This window comes from Jaculus jaculus, chromosome 9 (genome assembly GCF_020740685.1).
Source record: "Jaculus jaculus isolate mJacJac1 chromosome 9, mJacJac1.mat.Y.cur, whole genome shotgun sequence".
Lineage (NCBI taxonomy): Eukaryota > Metazoa > Chordata > Mammalia > Rodentia > Dipodidae > Jaculus > Jaculus jaculus.
In genome coordinates this window covers 138,656,834-138,683,935 of record NC_059110.1, presented here as the reverse complement: position 1 = coordinate 138,683,935, position 27,102 = coordinate 138,656,834, and the positions used below count along the sequence as shown (strand labels likewise).

At 43.3% G+C, this 27,102-nt stretch overlaps 1 protein-coding gene across 2 annotated transcripts in view; it reads left to right on the top strand.

Moving 5' to 3' along the window:
• The first annotated feature begins 11,686 nt into the window (after nucleotides 1-11,686).
• The window catches only part of Rab40b (RAB40B, member RAS oncogene family), a 36,498-nt gene continuing 21,082 nt past the window's right edge, over nucleotides 11,687-27,102 (top strand). For both annotated transcript variants that reach the window (XM_004655028.2, XR_006638937.1), the window contains exon 1: nucleotides 11,687-11,908. In XM_004655028.2, coding sequence (XP_004655085.2) covers nucleotides 11,722-11,908 — 187 coding nt within the window. In that variant the 5' untranslated portion in view covers nucleotides 11,687-11,721. The remainder of the gene's footprint in view (nucleotides 11,909-27,102) is intronic.

Sequence of the window (27,102 nt, the reverse complement as noted above, 5' to 3'; positions counted from 1 at the left end):
TTTTGTGCCAGTACCATGCTGTTTTAGTTACTATGGCTTTGTAGCATATCTTTTTTGTTTTGTTTTGTTTTGATTTGTTTTTCCAGGTAGGGTCTTACTATAGCTCAGGCTGACCCAGAATTCACTATGTAGTCTCAGGATGGGTTCAAACTCACAGTGATCCTCCTACCTCTGCCTCCTGAGTGCTGGGATTAAAGGTATGCACCACCATGCCAGGCTTTTGCTTTGTAGTATATCTTGAAATCATGTATGGTGATATCACCAGACATATTTCTTTTGTTGAGGATATTTTTGGCTATCTGAGGCCTTGTGTTGTTCCACATGAATTTTGACTCGATCTATCTATCTATCTATCTATCTATCTATCTATCTATCTTGTTGTTGTTTTTGGAGGTAGGGTTTCACTTTAGTCCAGGCTGACCTGGAATTCTGTATGTAGTCTCAGGGTGGCCTGGAACTCATGGTGATCCTCCTACCTCTGCCTCCTGAGTGCTTGGATTAAAGGCATGTGCCACCATGCCCAGATGAGACTATATTTTCTATCTCTGTGAAGAATGTTGCTGGAATTTTCATTGGAATTGCATTGAATCTATATAATGCTTTAGGTAGGATGGCCATTTTCACAATATTAATTCTTCCAATCTATGAGCACGGGAGGTCTTTCCATCTTGTGTCCTTCTTAATTTCTTTCTTCATTGGTTTTATGTTTTTTTTTGTTTTTTTTTTTGTATAAGTCTTCCACTTCCTTTGTTAGTGATATTCCAAGGCAATTAAATTTTTGGTGACTGTTGAACATGGGATAGTGTTGCTTATCTCTTTTTACATAAGTTTATCTTTAGTATATAGGAAGGCTACTGATTTTTGTGTATTGATTTTGCATCCTGCCACTTTACTCAAAGAATTTATCACCTTTAGTTTTTTGGGTCACTTATCTATAAAATCATGTCATCTGAAAATAGGGCTAATTTGAACTCCTCCTTACCCAGTTATAACCCTTTTATTTGTTCTCTTGTCTTATTGCTTGAGCTAAGACTTTAAGTGCAATGTTGAAAAGTAATGGTGAGAGTCGGCAACCCAGTCTTGTTCCAGACTTTAATGGGAATGCTTTGAGTTTTTCCCCTTTCAGTGTGGTCTGGGCCTTGGTTCTTTATAAAAAGCCTTTGTTATGTTGAGATACAGTCCTTTCATCCCTAGCCGCTCCAGAGTTTTGATCATGAAGTGGTGGTATATTTTGTCATGGATCTTTTTCACATCTATTGAAATAATCATGTGATCCTTGTGTTTAAGTTTATTTATGTGATGATTTACATTTATTGATTTCCATATGTTGAAACATGCTACACCATGTGCATTTGGTTTACATGGGTTCTGGGGAGTCAAACCTAGGTCCTTAGGCTTGCAAGGACCTTAACCACTAAACCATCTCTCCAGCCCCCTACATGTAAATTATTTTTTTTTTGTTGTTGTTTTTCAAGGTAGGGTTTCATTCTAGCTCAGGTTGACCTAGAATTCACTATGTTGTCTCAAGATGGCCTCAAACTCACAGCTATACTCCTACCTTGGCCTCCCGAGTGCTGGGATTAAAGGTGTGTGTCACTATGCCCAGCTTTCCCCACATGAAAATTTTAATGCACATTTAAAAGGCTGAGAGCCCAATAGTTGCTCAGTACATGAGCTGGATACCTCAGAACTCTCTATCTGCTGTTAAAGATCTGCAGAATTCTTGGAGAACAACTGGTATTTAATCCATGTGGGAAGGCCAAAGAGCAAAGGCAGAAGGGGCAGAAGCAATAGACACACTCAGGGAGAAATGAAGGCAGACAGGTGATACTACTATGTCTGGGCCATTCTGTTGAAAGTAGAGGCCACCAACTGTGCTGGTCTTCCTCCCTCAATTAAACCTCTCAAAAACATGCCAAGAGGTGTGTTTTCTAGGTTATCCGAAGATTAGTCATCACCATACCTGGCTAAAATCTTCACTTCAATGCTACCATCCTATAAAGGTGGGGTGAGGGGAATGACACTGACAGATTAATGACACATAGGCTTGGTGAATGAATTCAAGACAACAAAAGTAGAGAGCTTCCATGGGATGTTGTTTACAATCATGAAAGTTGTTAATAAAACAAATAAATATAATAAAATAAATAAAATAAAAAAGTAGAGAGCTAATTAGATATTGTAGTACAATTGCAGTGTGCAAGACAGTGCAGAAAAACTCATCAGAGGCATTCTAAGGGGCTGCTTGGGGCTTCCTATCAATGCAGTCAGGTAGAATTTCAATATCATGGTGTCCTGAAATAATTGCAGTTGGATCTTGAAATGTGTATCCAGGGCAAGCCCCCAAGATGTTATGGGGTCTGGTGTCACACAAGTAAGACCATTGACTCACAGAATGTGAGGCAAAGCTTTATTGGGTAAAAAGAGAGAAAAAGAAGAAAGTTTCTGCGTCCCAGAGATCAGGATCTCAAGATGCAGCCCTGATCTGTTCAGAATGTCAGCTTTTATTGGAAAAAACCACATGATGTTTATAGTAAAAACAGGATCCGGAGTTAAACCACAAAATTACATACTGTTAAATAAGGGGGGGGGTATTACAAGAAGTCACAAGGTCACATAAGTCACATAGGAGGAACTGAGGCAAGAAACATTCTATGCTATGTAATCATAAAGATATTTAGAAGCAAAAAATACAGAGAGGTCATGGTACCTTGCACAGAGGGACCATCCCATTCCTTTCACATTCCATTTTCCATTTCCCCCTCTGATATGACACTAAGTCAAATCCGTGACTCATGAAGAACAGGGTCTAGGGTGTTTTCATCTAAGGGGGTGTATTGTGTCTGCAATTACCATGAGTTTAACAGGATTTATTCTATCCTTTATATATATACTTAGAGCATTAATAATGCAGGGTCCTATGTAAGGCCTAAAAACAATAGTATCAGGGGGCCAGCAATAGAAGAGACAAGGAAAGTTAGCCATGGAGACCAGCTAAACATAGACTGAAGCCAGTTACTAGTGGCTTGTCTCTGAAGTTCACTTTCTTTGAGATTTTCTCTAAAGCCAGTGTATTTCAGATTATTCCTGATTGATTGGCATAAAAGCAACAAGTTTTACCTAAAGCCATACATAGGCCCCCTTGTTTCATAAAAAGTAAGTAATTTTTTTATATTTTGCCCTTCCACTTTCACGGCTGTTGGAGTGGTTAGGATGACCTGGTGGGGGACCCTCCAATGTCACAGTATGGTGTCTCTCTTTTCTTTTAAAAAATTTATATTTATTTATTTATTTGACAGAGAAAGAGGGAGGGGAAGAGAGAGAGAGAATGTGTGCATCAGGGCCTCCAGCCACTGCAAAGGAACTCCAGATGCATAAACCTTCTCGTGCATCTGGCTACTGTGGGTCATTGGGAATCGAACCTGGGTTCTTTGGCTTTGCAGGCTAACGCCTTAACCACTAAGCTATCCCTCCAGCCCCCAATATGGTGTCTCTTGATCTGAACTCTGTCACTGAACTGAAATGGATGGGGGCAAACAGGGTGTATTTGGAAAGCAGCCTTGATTGTTGGAACAATGGACTCCTGGACTCTTTGTAAGACTTGGATAGAAAGAAGCCTTTCATTAGTAAAGTCAGTTATCTGTTCAAGACCCATCCTGGGCAGGATCGGGGGAGAGGTTCCATACATAATTTTAAAGGGAGTAATTCCTTTTACATAAGGGATACACCTGGCCCTTAATAGGGTGGAAGGGAAGAAGTCTTACCCATCTCTGCCAGTCTCTAGGGTTAATTTAGTCAAAGTCTCCTTCAAGGTCCGATTCATCCTTCCTACCTGTCCTGAACTTTGGGGATCTTTCAAGGTCTGATTCATCCTTTCTACCTGTCCTGAAATTTGGGGATCTTAGGCACAATGTAATTTCCAATTAATCCCCAACATCTACGTTAATTCCCTAGCGATTTGACACAAAGGCAGGCCCTTTATCTAATCTTATCCTGAGGCACAACCCACAGTGGGGGGATTATCTCCTCTAACAATTTCTTAGTCACTATTTGGGCTGTGTCAGACTTGGTTGGGAAAGCTTCCACCCATCCTGAAAAGGTATCAACATAAACAAGTAATATTTACATCCACACTGACCTGGCTTTACCTCTGTGAAATCCACTTCCCGTTATCTCCCTGGCTCTGTTCCCTGCTCTCTCACCTCCATGGGTGGCACCTTACCAGAGGAGGATTGGTCTGTTGGCAGGCGTGACAGTGGGTGGTGATGTCCTTGATGATTGAGTCAATTCCTGGGAAGAAAAACTCTTTCCTTATGAGCCTGGCTAGCTTGTTGTTTCCTAAGTGAGTTCCTTCATGTAGTTGCTTAGCCAGTCTGTGCCCTAGGGCTTGGGGCAGCAACAGTCATCCATTCTCCAGTTGGTACCATCTTTGTGGGATCTGCTTCTTTATCAGATGAGAGGTGAGCTGTAGGTCCTGTTCCGTGTATGTTGGTTGCTCAGGAAGAGTGGGTGCCAGGAAGGTGACCAGAAAATCTGACAGATGCTAAGAGGCAGCACTCTTTTCTGCTAGGTCCACCAGTCTGTTCCCTCTTGCTTCTGTGGTCTCCCCTTTCTGATGACCCAGACAATGGATTATGGCTGCTTTAGCAGGTGCCCAAATGGCAGCCAATAAGTCCAAATTTCATTTTTTATTTTTAATGTCTTTACCTTCTGCTAATAGCCTTCATTCCAAGTAGATGGCCCCATGTACATGTGTCATGGCAAAGGTATAATGGCTGTCTGGGTAGATATTTACTGTCTTGTCTTTTCCCAATATTAGAGCCTTGGTCAGTGCTATAAGTTCAGCTTTCTGAGCTGATGTACCCCGAGGTAGGGCCTCAGCCCACAGGGTTTCTTCCAAAGTCATCACAGCTATCCCTGCATACCTGATTCTGTCCATGACAAAACTACTTCCATCAGAATACATCACCAGATCAGGGTCCAACCAAGCCACATCTGTCAGGTCCAGGTGGAGTCCATGGAAGGCAGAGGTGATCTCTACGTAGTCATGTAGAGGGGTTGATGCCTCATCAGTTTCTGGCAGTAGGGAGGCTTGATTCAAAGCCTCAGTTTGGCGAAACTGTACCCTTGGTTGATCTAAGAGCAAGACCTGATAGTGGGTTATGTGAGAGTATGTCTCTATCATACGTGGAGCTGTAGTTCATAAAGTCTGGCTCAAGGTTAATTTGTCAGCATCCTCTGTCAGAATAGCAGCAGCTGCAATAGCCCAGAGACAAGGGGCCAACCAGCAGCTACTGGGTCTGGCTTCTTAGACAAGTAGGCAATTGGGCAATACCATGGTCCCAGTCTTTGAGTTAGGATGCCCTCTTCTTTTCATCCATGTAGAAGTGGAAGGGTTTGGTCAAGTCTGGAAGTGCCAGGGCAGGGGCTGATGTCACAGCTGAGTTTAGTTTTTAAAATGCTTGTTTCTCATTTTCAATCCAATTAATATATATATATATATATATATATATATATATATATATATATATATATATATATATATATATATCTTTTTTGGTCCTCTCATGGCCTCATATAGAAGCTTGGCTAATTCAGCAAACCTTGGGACCCAAAATCTTCAATATCCTACAGCTCTGAGGAATTCTCAGATCTGTCTCTTAGTGGGGATTTGAGTGATGGCCTGAATCCTAGAGGCCAACAGCATACTCTTACCTCTTTGGAGTTCGTGTCCTAAATAGGTTGCCTTATGCACACATAGTTGAGCCTTCCTGGCTGATACATGATAGCCCAGATGTATGCTCTGTGACATAGAAGTAATCCTCCTCCATTTTTGCAGGTAGGAGGATGTCATCCATGTATCATAGGAGAGTTGCCTTAAGTGTTTCCTGCAAAGGCCTGCAAATCTCTATGAAAAGCCTCATCAAAGAGTATGGGGGAATTTTTAAATCCCTGTGGAAGCCTAGTCTAGATTAGCTGCCCACTGAGGCCTTGTTCCAGGTCTGTCCATTCAAAGGCAAAAAATAGATTGACTTCCCTTTGCCAATGGAAAGCATCTTTTAGGTCCAGCACAGTATATGTTTGCCTTTCAGGTGGAATCATATTGAGCAAAGTATAAGGGTTGTCTCATAGGACCTTGTACCTTCTGGAAGGTAGCCACCATAACCTTAGCCATTTTCTTAGCCTATCTATCTTCTGGAGTGTCTCTATTTTATATACCCTAGCAGCAATCTCTATCAACTCTGAAAGAAGTTTACCCTCAAAGCCTTCTATTCTCTGAATCTCCTTTCTAATATCTGGTATGGATTGAGTTACAAACACAATACTAATAGCTCCCCTATTCTCAGGGGCCTCAGGATCCATGGGGGGTATGTCCTATTATGCTTCCTTAGAGCCTTTCTAGGAAAGCAGTGGGGGAGTCTGTGGGTCCTTGGGTCACTTTATTTGCCTTAGACAAATCTGTACTGTGCTGAGAGAACGGCTGCCTGGAGACCACCCATCAGAGTCTGGCAAAAGAGCTGAAGGGACGCCCTACCTTCAGTGGTGTTGGAATCCCAGTCCAGTCGCATGGAAGAGAAGACCTTATCAATAACATTAGGGTTCTCTGTGAGGTGGCCGTCAGCTCCCAACACTAGTTCCTTGGCTTCCATTCATATTTTCTCATGTTCCTCTGTGGTGGTAAAGAGGGTCTGCAAGAGTTGCTGACAGTCTCCCATGTGGGCTGATGGGTATAGAAAACTGTCTCAAGAAGGGATATCAGAGAACCTGCTTTAAATCAAATTCAGGTTTAGCAATAAGAATGGGGGTGCTGGGGAATCAAACCTTGGTCTTTAGACTTCCCAGATAAGTACGTTAACCATTAAGTCATCATTTACTTGATACCTTTTTTTTTATCATCTGTTTAGATCCTGATATACATTTAAGATAAGTCTGATATTTGCCTTATGTAAGGAGTTTGTAATTTAATCAAGGACCTTGACTCAGTTTATCTATTTAACTTTTTGTCTACTGAGAAATTTCATCTAACAGATGTGACTTTAGGTGTTCAAAAGAAAAGAACTATAAAGAGAAACAAAGTTACATACCATTTGTTATTCCCTTTTTCTTGTCAGAGACAATTGGCCATTTTGTTTCTGGACAGGGTCAGGGGGAGACACGGCTTAAACTTGCATGAGGTCTGAGATGATAAAGGGGGTGTCATTCCTTTTTCCAGAGTCCAGTTTGCCATGACTTTAAATAGCATATAACAGTAAGCAAGAGCAAAAGGAAATGACAGAGCAGAGAGCTAAGCATCCTAACATTCCTTGTCTTATTCTGATGATGTTTGTTTTTACCCATTTGTAATAAATAAAGTGATTGGGTCTTGTCTATGTCTAACCTGTTTAGACCTCCAAAGAATATGAATTATATCTGTGCCTATGACTTTGTGACCTACCTAGCATGGGACATCACCTGTGTCGAATGTAAGCTGAATTTACATTAAATCTGTGTCCGTATATAAAAATTCTGGAGCATCCTTAAAAGTGTGTAAACAGTTGAAAAATCTTTAACTTTAGGCATAGTGTTTAGTTTCAGCCTGAAAATTAGCTTTCTGTTCCTTTTAAAAGGAAACTAATTTTAGGCAAAATTTGGTCTTTTTAGAACTCTTTCATCCTTCCTACATATGCACATCTTCATCCATATACTTTAACATTCTGATCTAGGTTCCATTCCAAAAGCATTTTTAATAAGCATTCTGTCCAAAATTGAAAAATACCTTCCCAGTTCCTTCAATCATCTCATCTCAACTCATAATTAACCATCTTTCTTATAAGACTATTAAGAAACAGTACACCAAATTGATTAATCTTATTACCTACTGACAAAGAAGCAAGTAGTCTGGCTTCAACAAGTTATCCATTTTACTATTGGAAATTTGTAGAGAAAAGTCTTCCTTAGTATTTAGGTCACCAAAAATCTTTATGTGACAATCAAACTTGCTTTATAATACCAGTATATATACCTTCAGGTTTTATATAACCCATTGATTTGAGATAGCTCCTATTAATAAGCTCCATGAAATAAACTTCCTAATACAGGCAAAACATGACAGCCATTTTGGGGATCATCCTTATCAATACCTCTAACACATTTAGAAATGCTTTTATTAGAAATAACTAAGGCAAATTTTGTTTCTATTTTGAGGCAGGCTGGCCTAGAACTCAGGCCAGTTGCCTTCTCCTTTTAAGTAACAGGACATTGCAATCTTTTTTTAAATTTTTATTTATTTATTTTTTGACATTGCAATCTTTTAAAATACCTGACAAATTATGAGTAACCACCACAGAGAGAATTTTAATGTTTTTAATAATCCTCTATATAAGTTGAAGTTGACCTAGAACATAAACTCAGTAATTATATTTGTGAGATTATGTAACAAAATATGGCTTTGCTTACATAAAATTTTAGCTCACCATATGCTTTAGTTAAATCTGACTTTTAAAGACAAAAACCAAAAAACTTTAAAATAAATCAAATGGCAACAAAGGCTTTAGGAGAGACTTGTTGTACTATTTGGATTAATAAAGAAACCAAAAGGTGTCTATAAACAATGTCTTATTTGTTTAAAGTACAAACAAAAAAGGAAATATCAGGCACAATTCAAATTATAATTATTTACTTATTTTTTTATCAGGCAGTTTAAAAGACACATGGTTTAAAATGTGGAGTCAGGCTATCATATTGGAACCTTGAATTGGAGATCCTCCTGTCTCAGCTTCCCAAGTAGCTGGGATAATAGGCCTAGCTCATTTCACTGTTTATCTTTTTTTTTCTTCTGAAGATCTTCAAAGTGCTTTTTAACCAGTTTTAAAGGAGATTTTTCAACAGAATGATTTTGACCCATATCTTCAAAGATGAGGACAGGAGAAATGAGCACAACACCAAACACAAACATGCTAGCAATAACGGCTCTCCTGACACTGCCATATGGCTGCCAAACTGAAACTGAACCAGAAACAGACCTCCATTCAAAATCTCCGAATGGAGCCAGAAGGGTTAAGGGTAGCCCCTCAGATCCCTCATCCAGGGGAATTAATGCTGCATCCACCTTCCCTCTTGGACCCAGAAAAGAGAAAAATCAGAAAACCAGAAAAACCAGAAAAAAAAAGAAAAAAGAAAAACAAAAAGAGTGGAAAAAGCACCTCTCAATAAAGGAGGGGACCGGCAGTCCTAGGCAAAAGTTCCCCATCAATGGCTTGCTACCAACTCTAAAACCAGGAACATGCAGATGGATGGAGATATGGTTCTCGGGCTGAGACTAGGGGTCTTTCCCTGGTTCAGTCGTCCCAGAGTAGGGGAGGGAGGTTTTGAAATGTGGATCCAGGGTGAGCCCCCAAGATGTTATGGGGTCTAGTGTCGCACAAGTAAGATCACTGACTCAGAATGTGAGGCAAAGTTTTATTGGGTAAAAAGAGAGAAAAAGAAGAAAGCTGGTGCATCAGGTCTGTATCCCAGAGTTCGGAATCTCAAGATGCAGCCCTGATCCATTCAGAGTGTCAGCTTTTACTGGAAATAACCACATGATGTTTATAGTAAAAACAGGATCCAGAGTTAAACCACAAAATTACATACTGTTAAACAAGGGGGGTATTATAAGAAGTCACAAAGTTACATAGGTCACATAGGGGGAACTGAGGCAATGTACTCATAAAGATATTTAGAAACAAAGAGATACATAGAGGTCATGGTACATTGCACAGAGGGATCATCACATTTCTTTCACATTCCATTTTCCAGTTAGCCATAGCCTACCCTTGAGATGGTGGTCTTGTCATGAATTAGACTACCCTTCCTACACTAGCATACTGATTTTGCAGGTAGGGCCAGTATGATCAATATCATTTGACAAGACAATGACCCCTCTTTGAAGCAGCAGTGGCTATGCTATGAGCCCAGTCTGCTTGTTCTAAGACTAGAATGGCTCAGCAAAGGCATCCGTCTCAGAAGTGTCCACACACAAATGCTTTGTAATTTCTTCCTACTCTCTCTTCTATCTGCCACCCCTCAGAAGAACTGGATGAGGATCTACAGCACTCCCAGAAAATGGAATGTAAAAGGACACAATAGACCTAGTTAAACATCCCAGGTGCACCCCTTGCCTTTAGGCACACTTTATGGAGGCCACCACCCAAGTTGATCTTCTTGACAGATAAAGGAGAAGTTCCAGGAATCTTTATCACAGGCCTTACTGCAAAATGCATGTATTTTCTATTATCTAAGAAATAGGATGGCCCCTCCTCCTGTGCAATGTACCATGACCTTCCTGTACCTCTCTGTTTCTAAATACTTTTGTGATTACATAGCATAGAATGTTTCTTGCTCAGTTCTGCCTACATTACCTATGTAATGAATACCTTGTAACTTGTTTTGGTAAAGACCCCCCCCCCCTTGTTAAACAGTGACTTAATGTTACTTTGTGTTTTCTTTAATTATTTTATTTTATTTATTTGCAAGCAGAGACAAGATAGGAGATAGCGAGAGAACAGGCAGGCAAGCCAGGGCCTCTAGCCATTGCAAAGGAACTCTACATGCTCACGCCCCCTTGTGCACCTGGCTTACATGGGCACTGGGTAATTGAACCTGGGTCCTTTGGCTTCGCAGGAAAGTGCCAGAGCCATTTCTCCAGCCCTAACTTTGTGTTATAACTTCCATTCTCTTTTTACGATGAACACCTTGTGGTTTTTTCCAATAAAAGCTTACACTCCCAGCAGTTTTGGGCTGTATCCTGAGATCCCCACCTCTGGGGTGCAGACCTGATGCACCAGTCTTTCTTCTTTTTCTTTTCTTTCTTTTTTGCTTAGTAAAACTTTACCTCACATTTCATGAGTCAATGGTCTTACTTGTGCAACACGGGACCCTATAACACTCCCTTATACAGGCATTGTGTGCTCTCCCAGCAGGGAAGAGAGCAGTAGCACACGAGGCGCTATTTGAAGGTAGAGCAGAGAGTTCTGCTAAACTAGGGTTACTCTAAGTAACCCAAAGCCTACATGGTGAGACTCCCCCAGTGTAAAGAGAAACGTCAGAGGCTGATAAAACTCACCGAGCTCTTACCCAGCAACCAAGTAGCAATGCACACAAAATCACACTCATGAGCAAATACCTCTGGAGATGCAGACAACTGCAGAGGTGCACGTGCTCACCTAGACAAATGCACTTGTACCCAGGCGAACAAGCTCGGATTGGGTGTCCTTGGAGCCGCTGGTCAAACCCTTGCTGTCAAACCATCTGCAGGAGCCTTTGGGAGGCTCGAGGCTTCCTCTGGGCTTCCCTGTGTAGGGTGTGAGCGCACTCCACAGGAACTAGTGACGGGCATGCGCCAGCACACGGCGCACGCGGGAGTGTAAACACCGGTTCTGCCCCTCTCCCTACCTCGCCCCTCCAGTGGCTGCAGGAGCAGGGTTCCCCGCCTCTTGTCTCTTCTGGCTCCGCCCACCCCTGTCTCCGGGCCTCGATTGGCGGAGAAGACACAGTCCTCCTAAGAGAGACAGTGGGCGTGGACCGGGGGCGTGGATGAGATATAGATAGATTGGTTTTCTAGCCAATGACTGTGTGCATCCACCCCAGCAACTGAGACTTACCAATGGCGAGGCGAGGTGGGCGGGACGCTGCGGCTGTCAGGCGCCCGCGGCCGCGGTGGCGTTCGGAGGACCTGTGGTGCTGGAGGACCCGCTGCCTCCTATGCGCAGCCCCGGCCGGCATGGGCAAGGTGGCCTGGCCGGCATGATGAACCCCCTGGGCAGCCCGGTGCGGGCCTACGACTTCCTGCTCAAGTTCCTGCTGGTGGGCGACAGCGACGTGGGCAAGGGCGAGATCCTGGCTAGCCTGCAGGACGGCGCGGCCGAGTCCCCGTACGGCCACCCGGCGGGTGAGCGCGGGTCTAGGCTATGAAGGGTCTGCAGCTCGGGAGGAGCGCCGCGCTGGGATCCTGGCGCCTGCAACCTTTTCTCCCAAGCGGAATCGTCCCGCAGGCTGAGTATGCAGGGCTAGATCCTGAGCCCTGGGGGTTTCAGGGTGGACAGCGTGGGGAGGCCCCACGTGCGCGCGACGGGCTTGTGAAAGACGCGTGGTCAGAGAACAGGACACTCGAGGGCAGCATAGGGGGCAGGTAGCAGGAGTGATCGCAGGCTCCAGGGCCGTGGCTCTTCCATGCGTGGGACTGAAGGCAGTTAAAGCCACAGGACCACTCACACGGTTCAAGGACCCAGTGCCCTGTCTTCTGGGGGAAGGACCCTAAGTGACCCCGTGCATCCTGGAGAAGGTGGGGGAAGGTACTGGGCTCCAAGTACCCACAGGCTCAAAGACAGTGAGCAGGTGTCATAGAAGCTTGAGGTTTGAGATCCTGTGCCCAAGATGAAGGAAAGAGGAGCTGTGACAACCAAGAAACCTGGACAGAAGCAATTAGAGTAGTCCTGCCCGCCTCTTTCCTCAGAACCCTGTGGCCATCTTTTGGTGTTACTGTGGGGGCCTCAATACGCCTTCCCAGTACAGACTTTGTATTGAGGCCTGCTACCCTTTGCCTTCTGTGCTTGCAGGTTGCTTCCTGCTTCTCCAGCTGCCAGGATCTGCCACATGGGCAACGCTCTAGAACTGTGTGGTCCAGGATCTGCCATTAGCCCCTGTGCCATGACTAGTGACTCATCCTGGACAGCAAAGAGGTAGAGATTTCCCTTATGGCAAAGTTCTGTTAGACAGCGCTGCCCTGAAAACAAGCTTATGTGCCCACCTGTGTTCTCCTGCACCTGTTTCAGCAGAGAAAAGGAATAAAATAGTGGACCATATAAGCCCAGAAAGGGCATGGTATGTGTTTGAGTCCCACAGTCGATGAATGATATGGACAGTGAGGAGGGACAGAGCCAGTGCTTGAGCAGACTTCCTCCTGGTTGGCTTGACCAAGACTCAGTGTGCTTTGCTTTGTATTGTAGGCAGAACTGAGAACCACTAAGACATCTTCATGTTTCTGAACTCTTCCTTCACTTGGAGAGGATTTAAAAGATGGTTTCCACAAAACGTTGTCAAAATAGTATGAGACATTATAAAAACTGATGTCATGGTTGAGCCATTTGGGGGCATCTGATTTACCACGTATTTCTTGCAGGGCTAAGAAAAGAGAGTGTGAAGAACAGACTGGGCAGAAGGCTGAGAGAAGATTGCCACAAATTTGAGGCTAACCTAGGCTACAGTGTGAGACACTTTCTCAAGAGAGAGAGAGAGAGAGAAAGAGAGAGAGAGAGAGAGGGAGGGAGGGAGGGAGAGGGAAGCTGGGTCATTATTTTGTTAAAAGAGTGTGTACGTTTCAGTGTTCTGGCATTGAAAGGTGAGGTATTGCAGCTTTACACATTCCCTCTCAAATCCCGGTTTTGTAGCCCACAGTGCAATTCTTACACAGCTGAACTTTATAACACTTGCTCTGTATTGTAGCTATACCATACCAGAGTGCTTGTTATTGCTCATCAGTTCTTTTTACCATAGCTTCTCCTGAGTTCTTCATTATGCTGTGCCTCTTAACTAGCTAGTTTTCACCACCCATTTATTCAGGAGGGATTCAGAGATTTCCTGAGTTACTTGTATCTGAGAACATCTGCCCATTGTCTGTTATCAAAAGATGCCTTGTCTGGTTTCAATGTTCTTAGGCTGTACTGATTGTCCCTCATCACCTGGTAACTTGTTCAACTGTCTTCTGGCATTGGATGTTGCCATGATGAAACAGCAAATCAACTGATTTCTTTTCCTATATAAGTAAATTCCCTTTGCTTTATGAATTTCTTGGGATTTTTTGCCCTATAGTTTCTTGCTTATCTAGACCATGTCTCAGAGTCAATGTTTTGTGTTAAACTTCTGATGCATTTTATATTGTTACTAGAGATGTATTTTTCTTTTAAAATATTTTTATTAAATATTTTATTTTTATTTATTTATTTGAGAGAGACAGAGATAGAAAGGAGCAGATAGAGTGAGAGCCAGAATGAGCATGCCAGGGACTCCAGCCTCTGCAAATGAACTCCGGACACATGCGCCGCCTTGTGCATCTGGCTTATGTGGATACTGGGGAACTGAACTTGGGTCCTTAGGCTTTGCAGGCAAGTGCCTTAACTGCTAAGCCATCTCTCTAGTCCCTACTTTTAAAATTATTTATTTGCAAGCACACAGAGAGAGAGAGAGACAGAGAGAGAGAGAGAGAGAGAGAGAGAGAGAGAGAGGAGAATGGACATGCCAGGGCTTCTAGCCACTGCAAATGAACTCCATATACATGCACTACTGTGCATCTGGCTTTATGTGGGTACTGGAGAATTGAATAAGGTCGTTAAATTTTGTAGGCAAGCACCTTATCTGCTGAACCATCTCTCTAGCCATATATTTTTCTTAATTTTTGAGAAATTTACTTTATGTTTTTAAAATACCTTCTACTTTTGTTGTCTCTACATCAGGGACACAAATTCTATGTGTCCTGTTTGTTGCTGTAGCAAATTATCACAAAACTAAGTGGCTTGAAACAACAGAAGTTTATTCTCTCATAGTTATAGGAGCTGGTATTACAACACTGTAGTGGTTTGAATCAGATGTCCCCCATAAATTCATATATATATGTTTTTCAAGGTAGGGTCTTACTGTAGCTCAGGCTGACCTAGAATTCATTATGTAGTCTCAGGGTAGCCTTGAACTCATAGCGATCCTCCCACCTCTGCCTCCCGAGTGCTAGAATTAAAGGCTTGCACCAACCCTAACCCGGCTAAACTCATCTATTTTGAATGCTGTTTCCAGCTGGTGACAATTTGGGAGGGGGAGCCTTGCTGGAGGAGGTATGTTGTTGGGGGGTGGGTTTAGCAGTGTTATAACCAGCTCTGCCTTGCTAGAGCTCAGCTCACTCTTTTACTGCTGTTTTCCACCTGCTGTGGCAGAAGTGATGTCCAACCTCTGCTCATGCTATTCTTTCCTCTGCCATCATGAAGCTTGTCCTAGAGACTTCAAGCCAAAATAAAACCTTTCCTCCCACCAGCTGCTTTTGGTCAGGTGTTTTGTCCTGACAATAGGAAAGTAATTATAACAGAAAATTGATGTCAAGAGTAGGGTAATTGCTGCTAGAAACCTGACTGTGTGGCTTTTAGTCTTTGGAACTGATTTGTGAGGGGGAGGGATATGCAAATGGGCTCACTCTGTTGCTGTTGTTTTCCATATTCTGTGGCAGAAGTAATGTCCAGCTTCTACTCATGCTATGCTTTCCTCTGACATCATGAAGTTTCCCCTTGAAACTGTAAGCCAAAATAAAACCTTTCCTCCAATCAACTGCTTTTACTTGGGTGTTGTGGTGGTTTGATTCAGTTGTCCCCCATAAAATTAGCTATTCTGAATGCTTGTCTCCCTAGCTGATGGCAATTGGAAATTAAAGCCTCCTAGAGGTGGTGTATTATTGGGGGTGTGCTTATGATTTTTATAGCCAGTTTCCCCTTGCCAGTGCTTGGTGCACTCTCCTATTGCTGTAACCCACCTGATGTTGGTGAGGGGGTGACGTCCACTCTCATGCCATCATTTTCTTCTGCCATCATGGAGCTTCCCCTGGAGTCCTTAAGCCAAAATAAACTGGTTTTTGTTGTTTTTTTCCACAAGCTACTCTTGGTCGGATAATTTCTGCCAGAATGAGAACTGCCTGCAATAGTATTTCTGGTACCAAGGAGTGGTATCATTTGCAGGTAGACACCTGACTGTGGCTTTGGCCTTTTGGAGCTGATTTTCAAGAGGAATTTGAAACCTTGGCCTAAGAGATGCCTTGCAGTGTTGTAAGTACAGTTTGATGAACTGTTCTGGTCAGAGTTAAAAGACCTGAATGCAGTAAGAACTATGGACTGTGAAATTTGGCTTATGAGGGTGAGAAAGAGCTTTGCTTGTACTATGCTAGAAGCAGTTTGTATGAGAGGCTTGCTGTTATAGCCATGTCCTGAGAATTTGTGTAGGGTTGCTTTGCATAGAAATGGACTGGTGTGAGCAGAGGGATATGGCACAGAAATGAAATCTTTGGGCTGAAACTGCTGCCCACCCAGTTACAATTATATGAGATATTACAACCTTTGAGATTGGCTAGGTGACCTACATTGGGGCAGCAGGAAGAATGTAGACTCTTTCAAAGGGGCCTGATGCTCAGGGAATGTCCTGTTCTTCAAAATCTGATTTATTTCCCTCCCCCCAACCGGATTAACAAACTGCCACTGTGGAGTATAAGAAATGCAGGAGTTGTGGAGTATAAGAAATACAGGAATGAGAGGGTCATTGAGTTTACAACATGGTCTTGTGTTTTGGAAATGGCCATGGGCAGTGTGAGCAGGTTTGTTGAATGCCTACATGGGGACCCCATGGGGCCATGAGAATGAACTGTGGATTGCAGTGGAGACCCAGTGGAAATGCCAGGACCATAAGATGGCTGCTAAGGATTACTGCTGGCCCTGGGTGAAGTTATCCAGGGCTGTGAGTAGCCTAGCTGGAGAGGCAGAATTGGAACTTCAGAGACTTGTTGCTGGTTAGAATTATTGGACTTGGAGACTTGCCACTGACTAGAGTTGTTGGACTTGGAGCTACAGAGTTTGATGTTTGCCCTGTTTAAATCTTGTATTGGTTGAATATTTCTTTGCTATGCCCAGTGCCATCTTTTGCAGTGTGTTTGTTATGTGCCAATATGGGTTTTTTTTTTGGTTTATTTTTAGTATTATAACTCAATTAAAAGCATTTGGACTATGAAGATATATGAACATCATTAGGATTGATTAAAAAAATGGGGACTTTTAAAGTTGGATGAATGCATTGCATTTTATATCATGTATGGTAATCAGTTTTTGGGGGGGTCCAGGGACAGGATATGGTGGTTTATTCAGGTATCCCCCATAAACTTAGGTATTCTGAATGCTACTCTCCTCAGCTTATGGGAGTTGGAAATTAAAGCCTCCTAGAGGCAGTGTATTGTTGGTGGCAGGCTTATGGGTGTTATAGCCAGTTTCCCCTTGCCAGTGTTTGGCACACTCTCCTATTGCTGTTGTCCACCTGATGTTAGCAAGGGGGTGATGTCCACCCTCTGCTCATGCCATTGTTTTCCCCTGCCATCATGGAGCTTCCCCTGGAGTCTCTAAGCTAAAATAAACCTTTTTTTCTACAAGCTGCTGTTGGTTGGGTGACTTCTTCCAGCAATACAAATCTGCCTACAACAGGTGTTATCTAGCGGTATAAAGGTAACTATAACAGTCTGGGTGAGCTAAAGACAGTGCATAAGCAGGGCTGCATTCCTATCTAATGCTCTAAAAGAGAGTCTTTCTTGCCTTTTTCAGCTTCCAGAATCCTTCTTCATGCCCTGGTTCTCAGCCCCTTCCTTGGTCTTTAGAACCATTGATGTCAGTTGAGTTTTTCTCACTTCACTTCTGACACAAACACTCCTAACTCCTACTTTAAAGGTCCTTGTGACAACATTGTGCCCACCTACACAATCAAGGACAGTGTCTTCATCTTTAGGCCATCTGATAAGCAACTTAAATCTGAAATCTCCTTTGCCATGTAACCTAACATAGTCACAGATTATGGGGATTGAAGATGAGCATTGTTGAGAGGGCCTATTGTTCTGCCATGTTGAATATATTTTTAAAAAATGTTTATTTATTTGAGAGAGAAACAGGCACAAAGAGTGAGTGAGAGAGAGAAAATGAGAGAGGGAGGGGGAGGATGGTTACGCCAGGGCCTCTAGCCACCACTAACAAACTCCAGACACCTTGTGCATCTGGCTTATGTGGGCACTGGGGAATTGAACCTGGGCCCTTATGCTTCACAGACAAGTGCCTGGGATTAAAGGAGTGAGCTATCACGCCTGGCAAATATATATATTTTTTGAGGCAAGGTCTCATCCTAGCACAGACTGACCTGGAACTCACTCTGTAGTCCCAGGTTGGCCTTGAACTCACAGTGATCCTCCTATTTCAACCTCCCAAGTGCTGGGACTGAAGGTGTGGGACACTACACATGGCTTATGCTTCATTTTTCTCCAACCCTAAAAAAAAATTTTATAAATTGAGCCTAGTGGTACATGCCTTTAATCCCAGCACACAGGAGGCAGATGTAGGAGGATCACTGTGAGTCTGAGGCTAGCCTGGAACTACAGAGTAAATGCCAGATCATTCTGGGCCAGAGTGAAAAAAACCCAAAGGCATTTTTATTACTTATTTGCAAGGGAGAAAGAGAATGGGTACACTAGAGCCTCTTGCCACTGAAATGAACTCCAGACACATGTGCCACTTTGTACATCTGGCTTTACGTAGCTACTGGGGACTCGAACCCCAGGCTGTCAAATTTTGCAAGCAAGTTCCTTAATCTGCTGTGTCATCTCTTCAGCCTTGACCCCCTCCCTTTATTTCCCTGAGGTAGGGTCTCACTCTGGCTCAGGCTGACCTGGAATTCACTATGTAGTCTCAGGGTGGCCTCAAACTCACAGTGATCCTTCTACCTCTGCCTCCCAAATGCTGGGATTAAAGGCATGCGCCACCACGTCCGGCTTCCTTATTTATTTATTTATTTATTAATATTTTTTGTCCATTTTTTATTTATTTATTTGAGAGTGACAGACAGAGAGAGACAGATAGAGGGAGAGAGAGAGAATGGGCGAGCCAGGGCTTCCAGCCACTGCAAACGAACTCCAGATGCGTGCGCCCCCTTGTGCATCTGGCTAATGTGGGACCTGGGGAACCGAGCCTCGAACCGGGGTCCTTAGGCTTCACAGGCAAGCGCTTAACCGCTAAGCCATCTCTCCAGCCCTTCCTTATTTATTTTTTAAGAACTATTTTTATTTTTATTTATTTGAGACCAGAGAGAGAGGGAGAGAGAGAGAGATAGTGAGAATGGGCGCACCAGGGCCTCCAGCCACTACAAACGAACTCCAGACACAGGTGCCACCATGTGCATCTGGCTTATGTGGGACCTGGAGAATTGAACCTGGATCCTTAGGCTTCACTAAGCCACCTCTCCAGTCCCCTTATTTTTATTATTTAGTATTATTGACATGCACAGAGATTCATTAAACATGAAGTTATGTGTATAAGCCTTAGGTTAGATAATTTTATCTGTCAGAAAATGCATTTTCTTTTGTGGATATTACAATTAATTGCAATTGCATTTAGTTATATGGTTTGTTTTTTCTTTTTCTTTTTTTTCTTTTTGAAAGAGTCTCTCTCTGAAGTTGGAGCTGCTGTTTATTTATTTATTTATTTATTTATTTATTTATTTTTGGTTTTTCGAGGTAGGGTCTCATTCTAGCCCAGGCTGACCTGGAATTCACTATGGAGTCTCAGGGTGGCCTTGAACTCACGGCGATCCTCTCTGCCTCCCAAGTGCTGGGATTAAAGGCGTGTGCCACCACGCCCGGTTTTTTTTTTATTTTTATTTTTAATTTTTATTTATTTGAGAGCGACAGACACAGAGAGAAAGACAGATAGAGGGAGAGAGAGAATGGGCGCGCCAGGGCTTTGAGCCTCTGCAAACGAACTCCAGACGCATGCGCCCCCTTGTGCATCTGGCTAACGTGGGACCTGGGGAACCGAGCCTCGAACCATGGTCCTTAGGCTTCACAGGCAAGCGCTTAACCGCTAAGCCACCTCTCCAGCCCCATTTGTTTTTTCTTAACTGCATTTGGCATTCTATGATTTTTAAACTCAATAACAGATAATTGAGAATCTAGCATTCAAACCTCTAGACACACAGTTCGGACTTGGACTCTTTGCTAATCATGAACCTGCCATGTCATTTTTTCTGAGCCTCAGCTGGCAAAAAGAGTGACAACAATGTAATGAAAACTATCAAAACCATCAGGAGTGCAGGCTGGGAGGTGCCTGTCCTGTATGGTTCACGGCCAGACCAAGCATGCGGAGTGGTGCATGTAGTCTCAGCAAGCTCTGTCTGACCCTAGCTGATGATGGTCATGTCCTGGTGAGTCCCATATAGCTGTGGGTAAAGAATGACCTACGCTCTTTTTTCTTGATGACCCATTCATCACTTCTGGTGAGTTTTTCCTCGGCTCAGCCAAAACCGGGCTGAATGGAGGGGAGAACCCCCTACCCCTACTTTCCATATGGGCTCTTTACCCCCTCCTGCTTTCCACATGGCAGGAGCTCTTCGTATTTTCTTTTTAAATTATTTTTAATTTTAGAGAGATTGAGAGAGAGAGACAGAGAATTGGTGCACTGGGGCCTCAGCCACTGAAAGCAAACTCTGCACTTGCCTCACCTTTTGCATCTGACTAATGTGGGATCTGGAGAGGTGAACATGGATTCTAAGGCTTCGCTGATAAGCGCCTTAACCACCAAGCCATCTCTCCAGCCCTCTTTGACTTTCTTTTCTGTCCTCTTTGTGGTTTTTCCAGGCCCACCATATGGGCTCTCAAGCCACATAGGTATATTCATTTTCCTTCCTTTGGTTCTGTACTTCCCTAAATAAATATGATAATTTAATAATTAAAAAAAAGAATGACTTACACTGGTCATGGTGGCGCATGCCTTTAATCCCAGCCCTCAAGAGGCAGAATAGGAGGATCATTGTGAGTTTGAGGCCACCCTGAGACTACAAAGTAAATTCCAGGTCAGCCTAGGCTAGAGCAAGACCCTACCCTCAAAAAATCCCCCCCCCAAAAAGAATGATGTAGGCCCTCACAAATGTGCTTGAGCTTTCTCAGCTAAAATAAGCATTGTACTGTTGCTACTTTGTGTGGGTTGCATATTTCAATCTCTTGCAGCTAACAGTTAAATACCCTCCCCCAAACATGACATTGAACTGGCAGTGTGTTATTTATATTGTGATTCGTGGCAGGATTGGCATTTTGCTTGATTAAAATAAAAGCAAAACACACTTATAGAGGAAGTGTCATAAATATCTATATTGAACTATAATTGACTTTGATACAGACTATTAATTATTAATACAAAAGGTTAATATCTTTATTTAAAAACATGCATTGATTACTATGAAGAATACACAGTTTTCTCTTAGACTAATAAGATTCAGCTGGAGATGGAATCTGTTTCTTCCAGTCAGAATGCTGTGTTTTGGGGGAGGGAGGTCACTGCCACTCTGTGGTGGGGGTAAGAGATTAAGTATGGTTTGTCTGGAATGGTACAAAAGTCAGCACTGTCAAGTAGGGGTTGAATGCGGGTGGAGGAGCCTGCAAAGTAGGGTTTTCAACACTCTCAGCCTTGGAGCTCTCCCTGGTAGCCTTGGGCAGGTGAGGACTGGTGCAGTGGGAGGGAGGCGTACCAAAAGCTGCCAACAGAGGCTACTGGGTGGCATGCTCACTGCCTGAGTTGCTGTGAGAACTGATATAAATTGGAGCTTATAATAGCAGCAATGATTTTCTCCCAGAGCTAGAAGCAGAGTCTAAAATCAAGGTGTCAGTTGGGCTTGTTCCCAAAAAAAGGCCCCAGGGGAGTACCCTTCCTTGCCAGTCCATTTCTGTACTGTCATTAACCTTTGGTTTCTGGTGTAAGAGGCTGGCTCCAGTCTTGTCTATGTTGTCAAGTGGTCTTTCTCCCCATGTGTTTGTGTCTCCAAACTCCCTGTCCTCCTAAGGACATAAGGCTCTGGATTTAGGTACCACTGTAATTCACTATGACCTCATCTTGGCTATATCTGAAAAGATCCTATTTCAAATAAGGTCACATTCCAAGGTTCCAGGTGGATATGAATTTGAGGGAGACACTATTCAACCCAACACAGATGGTCACACCCTAAGATGGGTGTGACCCTTCTTGTGAAGGAAGAACTGAGCACCCAGGGTCCCTTCTCTACTTGGAGTTTTGGTGCTGGGACCCTTGCCTATTGTTGGTTCCTATTGTCTGGGGACCTATTGAGGGGATCCTTCCCCAGACTTCCCTCAAAGTAAGTATACTATAGTATTACTATATAAGAAAACCATATCTACATAAAAGTACAGTGGGATATCTGGAATGTCACAGTGGTTGTTTGAGAAAAGTAATATTGTGGGTAATTTTACTAAGTTTTAAATATATTACTTGGGGCTGGAGAGGTAGCTAAGTGGATAAAAGCATTTGGTATACAATTCTGAGTGGCTGATTACTCAGGCTCTGCATTAAAACACACACACACACACACACACGCATGCACATACACACAACTGCCAGGTGTGGTGGCTCATGCCTTTAACCCGGCACCTGGGATGCTGTGAGGCTAGCCCGAAACTACGGAGCGAGTTCCAGATTAGTCTAGGCTAGAGTGAGACCCTACTTTGAAAATAAAAGCAAAAGAGAGAGAAAAAGAAAGGAAGGATGAAAGGATGGAATGAAGGAAGCAAACAAGCAAGCTGGAAGCTGTTTCTTTAATTTGTGTGCCTATAGCAAGAAGAAAGGAGGAGATAGGAAAATTTCCCAGAAGCTTTTGAATAACAATGAGAAACTCTGCCTCAAAATGAGGTAGAAGGTGAGGATTGACCTGAAAGTTGTCCTCTAACTTCTATTCCCATGCCCTAGCACCTGTGTGCCCACATTCACACATATGAACATACACACACACGTCAACAAGATATTACTTTGCAGTTGTGGTGGCACCCACCTTTAATCCCAGTACTCTGGAGGCTGAGGTAGGAAGGTCACTATGAGTTTGAGGTCAGCCTGGAGCTACAGAGTAAGTTTGAGGTCAGCTTGGGCTAGAGTGAGACCCTATCCCAAAAAAGCCAAAAAAAAAAAAAAAAAATCACAAAGTTTCAAATAAACTTTGCCATATGCTTATTTTTTTCTTTCTCTCCAGAACTGGATATTGAACATAGGGCTTATGTATGCTAGGCAGGTTCTCAACCACAGACCTTGTTTTTTTGAGATAAAGCCTCATGATGTTGTCTAGGCTTCCCTAAACTCAAGATCTTCTTGCCTCAGCCTTCTGAGTGCTGGGGTTGTAGGTGTACACCATGACAGCAGGTCACCATATGCATTATATTTTCATCTTCCAAAACAGGGCTGTGCAGTCTTGGGCGAGTTGCCTGTTGGGAATCTCCCCTCTAGAACATGACTAGCTCCACTTGCTAGGAAGACACTTAGGGCTACACGCAAGGAGATGCAATAAAGGGGAGAATCTGTCCGCACTGTATGGCCAAGCTCTCAGAGCCTTTCTGTCTCTCCCTCAGAAGATAGCAGTCAATAGAAGGTTGGGGACTTCTGGAAATGGGAATTCAGAGCCTAAATGGAGACCTAGTCATCAGGGATTGTCACATTCTGTGACCAAAGCATGCTACCTTGTCTGAGGTGGACTCTGAGAGAGACCCAGGCATGTGGTCTGGAGCCACTGAGATTCCCATGACAGAGGTCACCCCATCTCTGTGAGCTTGGTGCCCAGCTAGTCATGATGTTGGTCAAACCTGAGTTAAACTCTGTGATGGCATGAATCAAAGGTCTTGTGCTAAAGACTTGTCTGCTGGGCTGGAGAGATGGCTCAGCAGTTAAGGCACTTGCCTGCAAAGACTAACAACCTGGGGTCATTTCCCATTACCCATGTAAGGCCAGGTGCACAAAGTGATGCATGCATCTAGAGTGTGTTTGCAGTGGCTAAAGGTCCTGGAATGCCCATTCTTTCTGTATCATTTAGTTTGCAAATAAGTAAATGAAATATATATTTAAAAAAGACTTGTCTGCCAGCTAACTGGGAGGTGATTGTATTGTGAAGGCTCAGACTTCATGAATGGATTTTGATCCCTTGATGCATAATCTGATGGCATTATTAGGAGGTAGTATGTATTAGGACATGGGACCTAATTGAAAGAAGTAGGTCTTTGGGGATGTATTCTTGAGGGCTGTATCTGTCACTTTCCTGTTTCTCTCCTGTTTCCTGTCTGCCATAAGATGAGCAACTCTGCTTCACCACACACTCCTGCCACCATATGTTGCCTCATCCCAGGTCCAAACCAATGGGGTCAGCAGACCATGGACTGAACCTCTGAAACTATGAGCCAAAATAAATTTTTCCTCCTTTAAGTTGGTTTTCTTGGATATTTTGTCACAGTGATGAGATGTTGACCAGCTTGACCTATGCCAGGTCCTGTGTCTAAGCAGGATGGTCTATCCCATGCATAGCTAGCTGTCTCATTGTCTTAGGTCCAGGGAGTTTTGGCCACAGAATGTCCTGCTCTATATCCACCCTCAGGATGCCCACTATTTTAGTGGGACCTGAAGGACCAGAGAAAATCAACCAAGAAGGTGGTTCTTATCTCTGCTGGCTCTGTATCCTACAGACCCCATCTCCTGAGAGGTTTGTCTGTCCTGGGCCTCTAGTGGTTGTGCTGAGTGAACCTTCTTAAACTTAACTTTGTAAAGTGACACTTAGTGGCATGATATTTTGCAACAACCATCATTATTGTCTACTTCTGGAACATTTTCCTTGCCCCCAACAGGAAACTCTGTACTCACTATTAGCTACTTCCTCAACCCTGAACAACTGCTAATCTGCCTTCTTGTATTTTAACTCAACCTGACACATTTCTCAACAGTCAGGTACTCAGACAAAAACATGTTGTAAATTACATTTAATCAATATTTGTACCATAAGTGACCCTCTGTGTGAAGGGGCACATTCTTGTCAGCTCACTCACAGAAATAGAACAAAGTAGCTAGTGGAGGAGTCAAAATAGATTACTAAGGGCTGGAGAGATGGCTTATCAATTAAGGCACATGCCTGCAAAGCCTAACAATCCTGGTTTGATTCTTCAGGTCCCACATAAGCCAGATGCATATGGTGACACATGCATCTGGAGTTTGTTTGCAGTGGCTAGAGGCCCTGGTATGTACATTCTCTCTCTCCCTCTGTCTCTGTCTCTAATAAATAAATAAATAAAACAAGAAACCTTTAAAAACATAGATTACTAAATCATTTATTAATCTCCTAGAGCTAAGTATGTAGAGAACAGCTTGGCTTTTCATTTTTCCTTTGTATATGTGTATGAGTATGTGTTTACAGGTTAAACTTATTATCTCTCTGGGCTAGGGAAATGGCTCTGTCAGAAAAGTGGTTGCCATGCAAGCAGGAAAACCTGAGTTCAGATCTCCAGCACCTATGTAAAAGCTAGGCATGATGAAATATGCTGTAATCCCAGTGTGGGGGAAATGAAGACAGGAGAACCCCTGGGACTTGCTGGCCAGAAAGTCTAGTCAAATTGGTGAGCTCCAAGTTCAATAAGAGACCTTGTCTCAAAAACTAAGGTAAAAGGCTGGAGAGATAGCTTAGTGGTTAAGGCACTTGCCTGCCAAGTTAAAGGACCTAGGCTCAGTACCCCAGAACCCATGTAAGCCAGATGCACAAGGTGGTACATAAATCTGGAGTTCATTTGTAGTGGCTGGAGGCCTTGGTGTCCCCATTCTCTCTGTCTGCCTCTCCGCTTCTTTCTCTCTCTCAGAAATAAATAAATATATAAATAAATAAAATATTTTTAAAAACTAAGGTGGAGGACTGGAGAGATTTCTTAATGGTTAGGCACTCACCTGTGAAGCCTAAGGACCCAGGTTCGAATCCCAATACCCACATAAGACAGATGCATGTGGTGGCACATGTATCTAGAATTTGTTTGCAATAGCTAAAGACCCTGGCATGCCCATTATCTCTCTCTTTCAAATAAATAAATAAAAATAAGATTAAAAATAAGGTGGAGAGTGATTGAGGAAGACAGCCGGTATTGAACTTTGGTCTCTACATGCACCTGCACACACTCCTGCACCCTCTCAGTCATTCTCTCTTTTACTTTGATGTCAGGATCTTTTCTGCCTATCATGATGGTCTTGTGTAGGTAGTGTCAGGCACTGTGAGGTCATGGATATCCAGGCCATTTTGTGTCTGGAAGAGCATGTTGTCAGAAATCCTACCCTTCCTTTGGTTCTTACATTCTTTCTGCCACCTCTTCTGCAATGGCGCCTGAGCCATGGAAGGTGTGATTGAGATATTTCAGTGCATACAACTTCTCTGTCACTTCTTCTCAGTACCATGATGCCTTCTGAGTCATCCCAGGGTCACTGCCACCTGAAAGGAGGAGGTTCTCTAAACAAAAGTGAGAGTAGCATTAGTATATGGTTATGAACATTAAGAGAAGTGTGTACTGAGCAGTTTGGTGAGCACAGTATATACATTTAGCCAGACAGCAGGAGACATTACACCCCTGGGGCTCATGACTACCCCTGTTGTAGGTTTTCACTATCAGGGATGTATTCCCTCACATGGAATTAAATTAAAGGGCGGTTGGTTTCCCCATAACAGACGTGCCACTGTTGCACTTGTTGGCTTATTTTATTTTTATTTATTTATTTGAGAGAAAGAGGGAAGGAGGAGGGGGGAGAGAGGAGGAGAGAGAGAGAGAATAGGCATGCTAGGGCCTCCAGCCACTGCAAATGGACTCCAGACACATGTGCCACCTTGTGAATCTGGCTTATGTGGGTCCTGAGGAATTGAACTGGGGTCCTTTGGCTTTGCATGCAAATGCCTTAACCAATAAGTCATCTCTACAGCCCCCTTTCTTTTTTTTAATTTTTTTGTTTATTATTTATTTATTTGAGAGTGACAGACAGAGAGAGAAAGAGGCAGAGAGACAGAGAGAGAATGGGTGCGCCAGGGCCTCCAGCCACTGCAAACAAACTCCAGACGCCTGCGCCCCCTCCCACCCCCCGTGCATCTGGCTAACGTGGGTCCTGGGGAATCGAGCCTTGAACCAGAGTCCTTAGGCTTCACAGGCTAGCACTCAACCGCTAAGCCATCTCTCCAGCCCCCCTTTCTTTTTAATATCTTTGTTATACTAAATTACTCAACAAATATTCTGGTAGACTTTGTTTTAGAAGCTTCCTTGTAGTTTTTTTTTTAATTTTTTTGTTCATTTTTATTTATTTATTTGAGAGTAACAGAGAGAGAAAGGCAGACAGATAGAGAGAGAGAGAATGGGCACGCCAGGGCCTCTAGCCACTGCAAATGAACTCCAGATGCATGCGCCCCCTTGTGCATCTGGCTAACGTGGGTCCTGGGGAATCGAGCCTTAAACCAGGGTCCTGAGGCTTCACAGACAAGCACTTAACC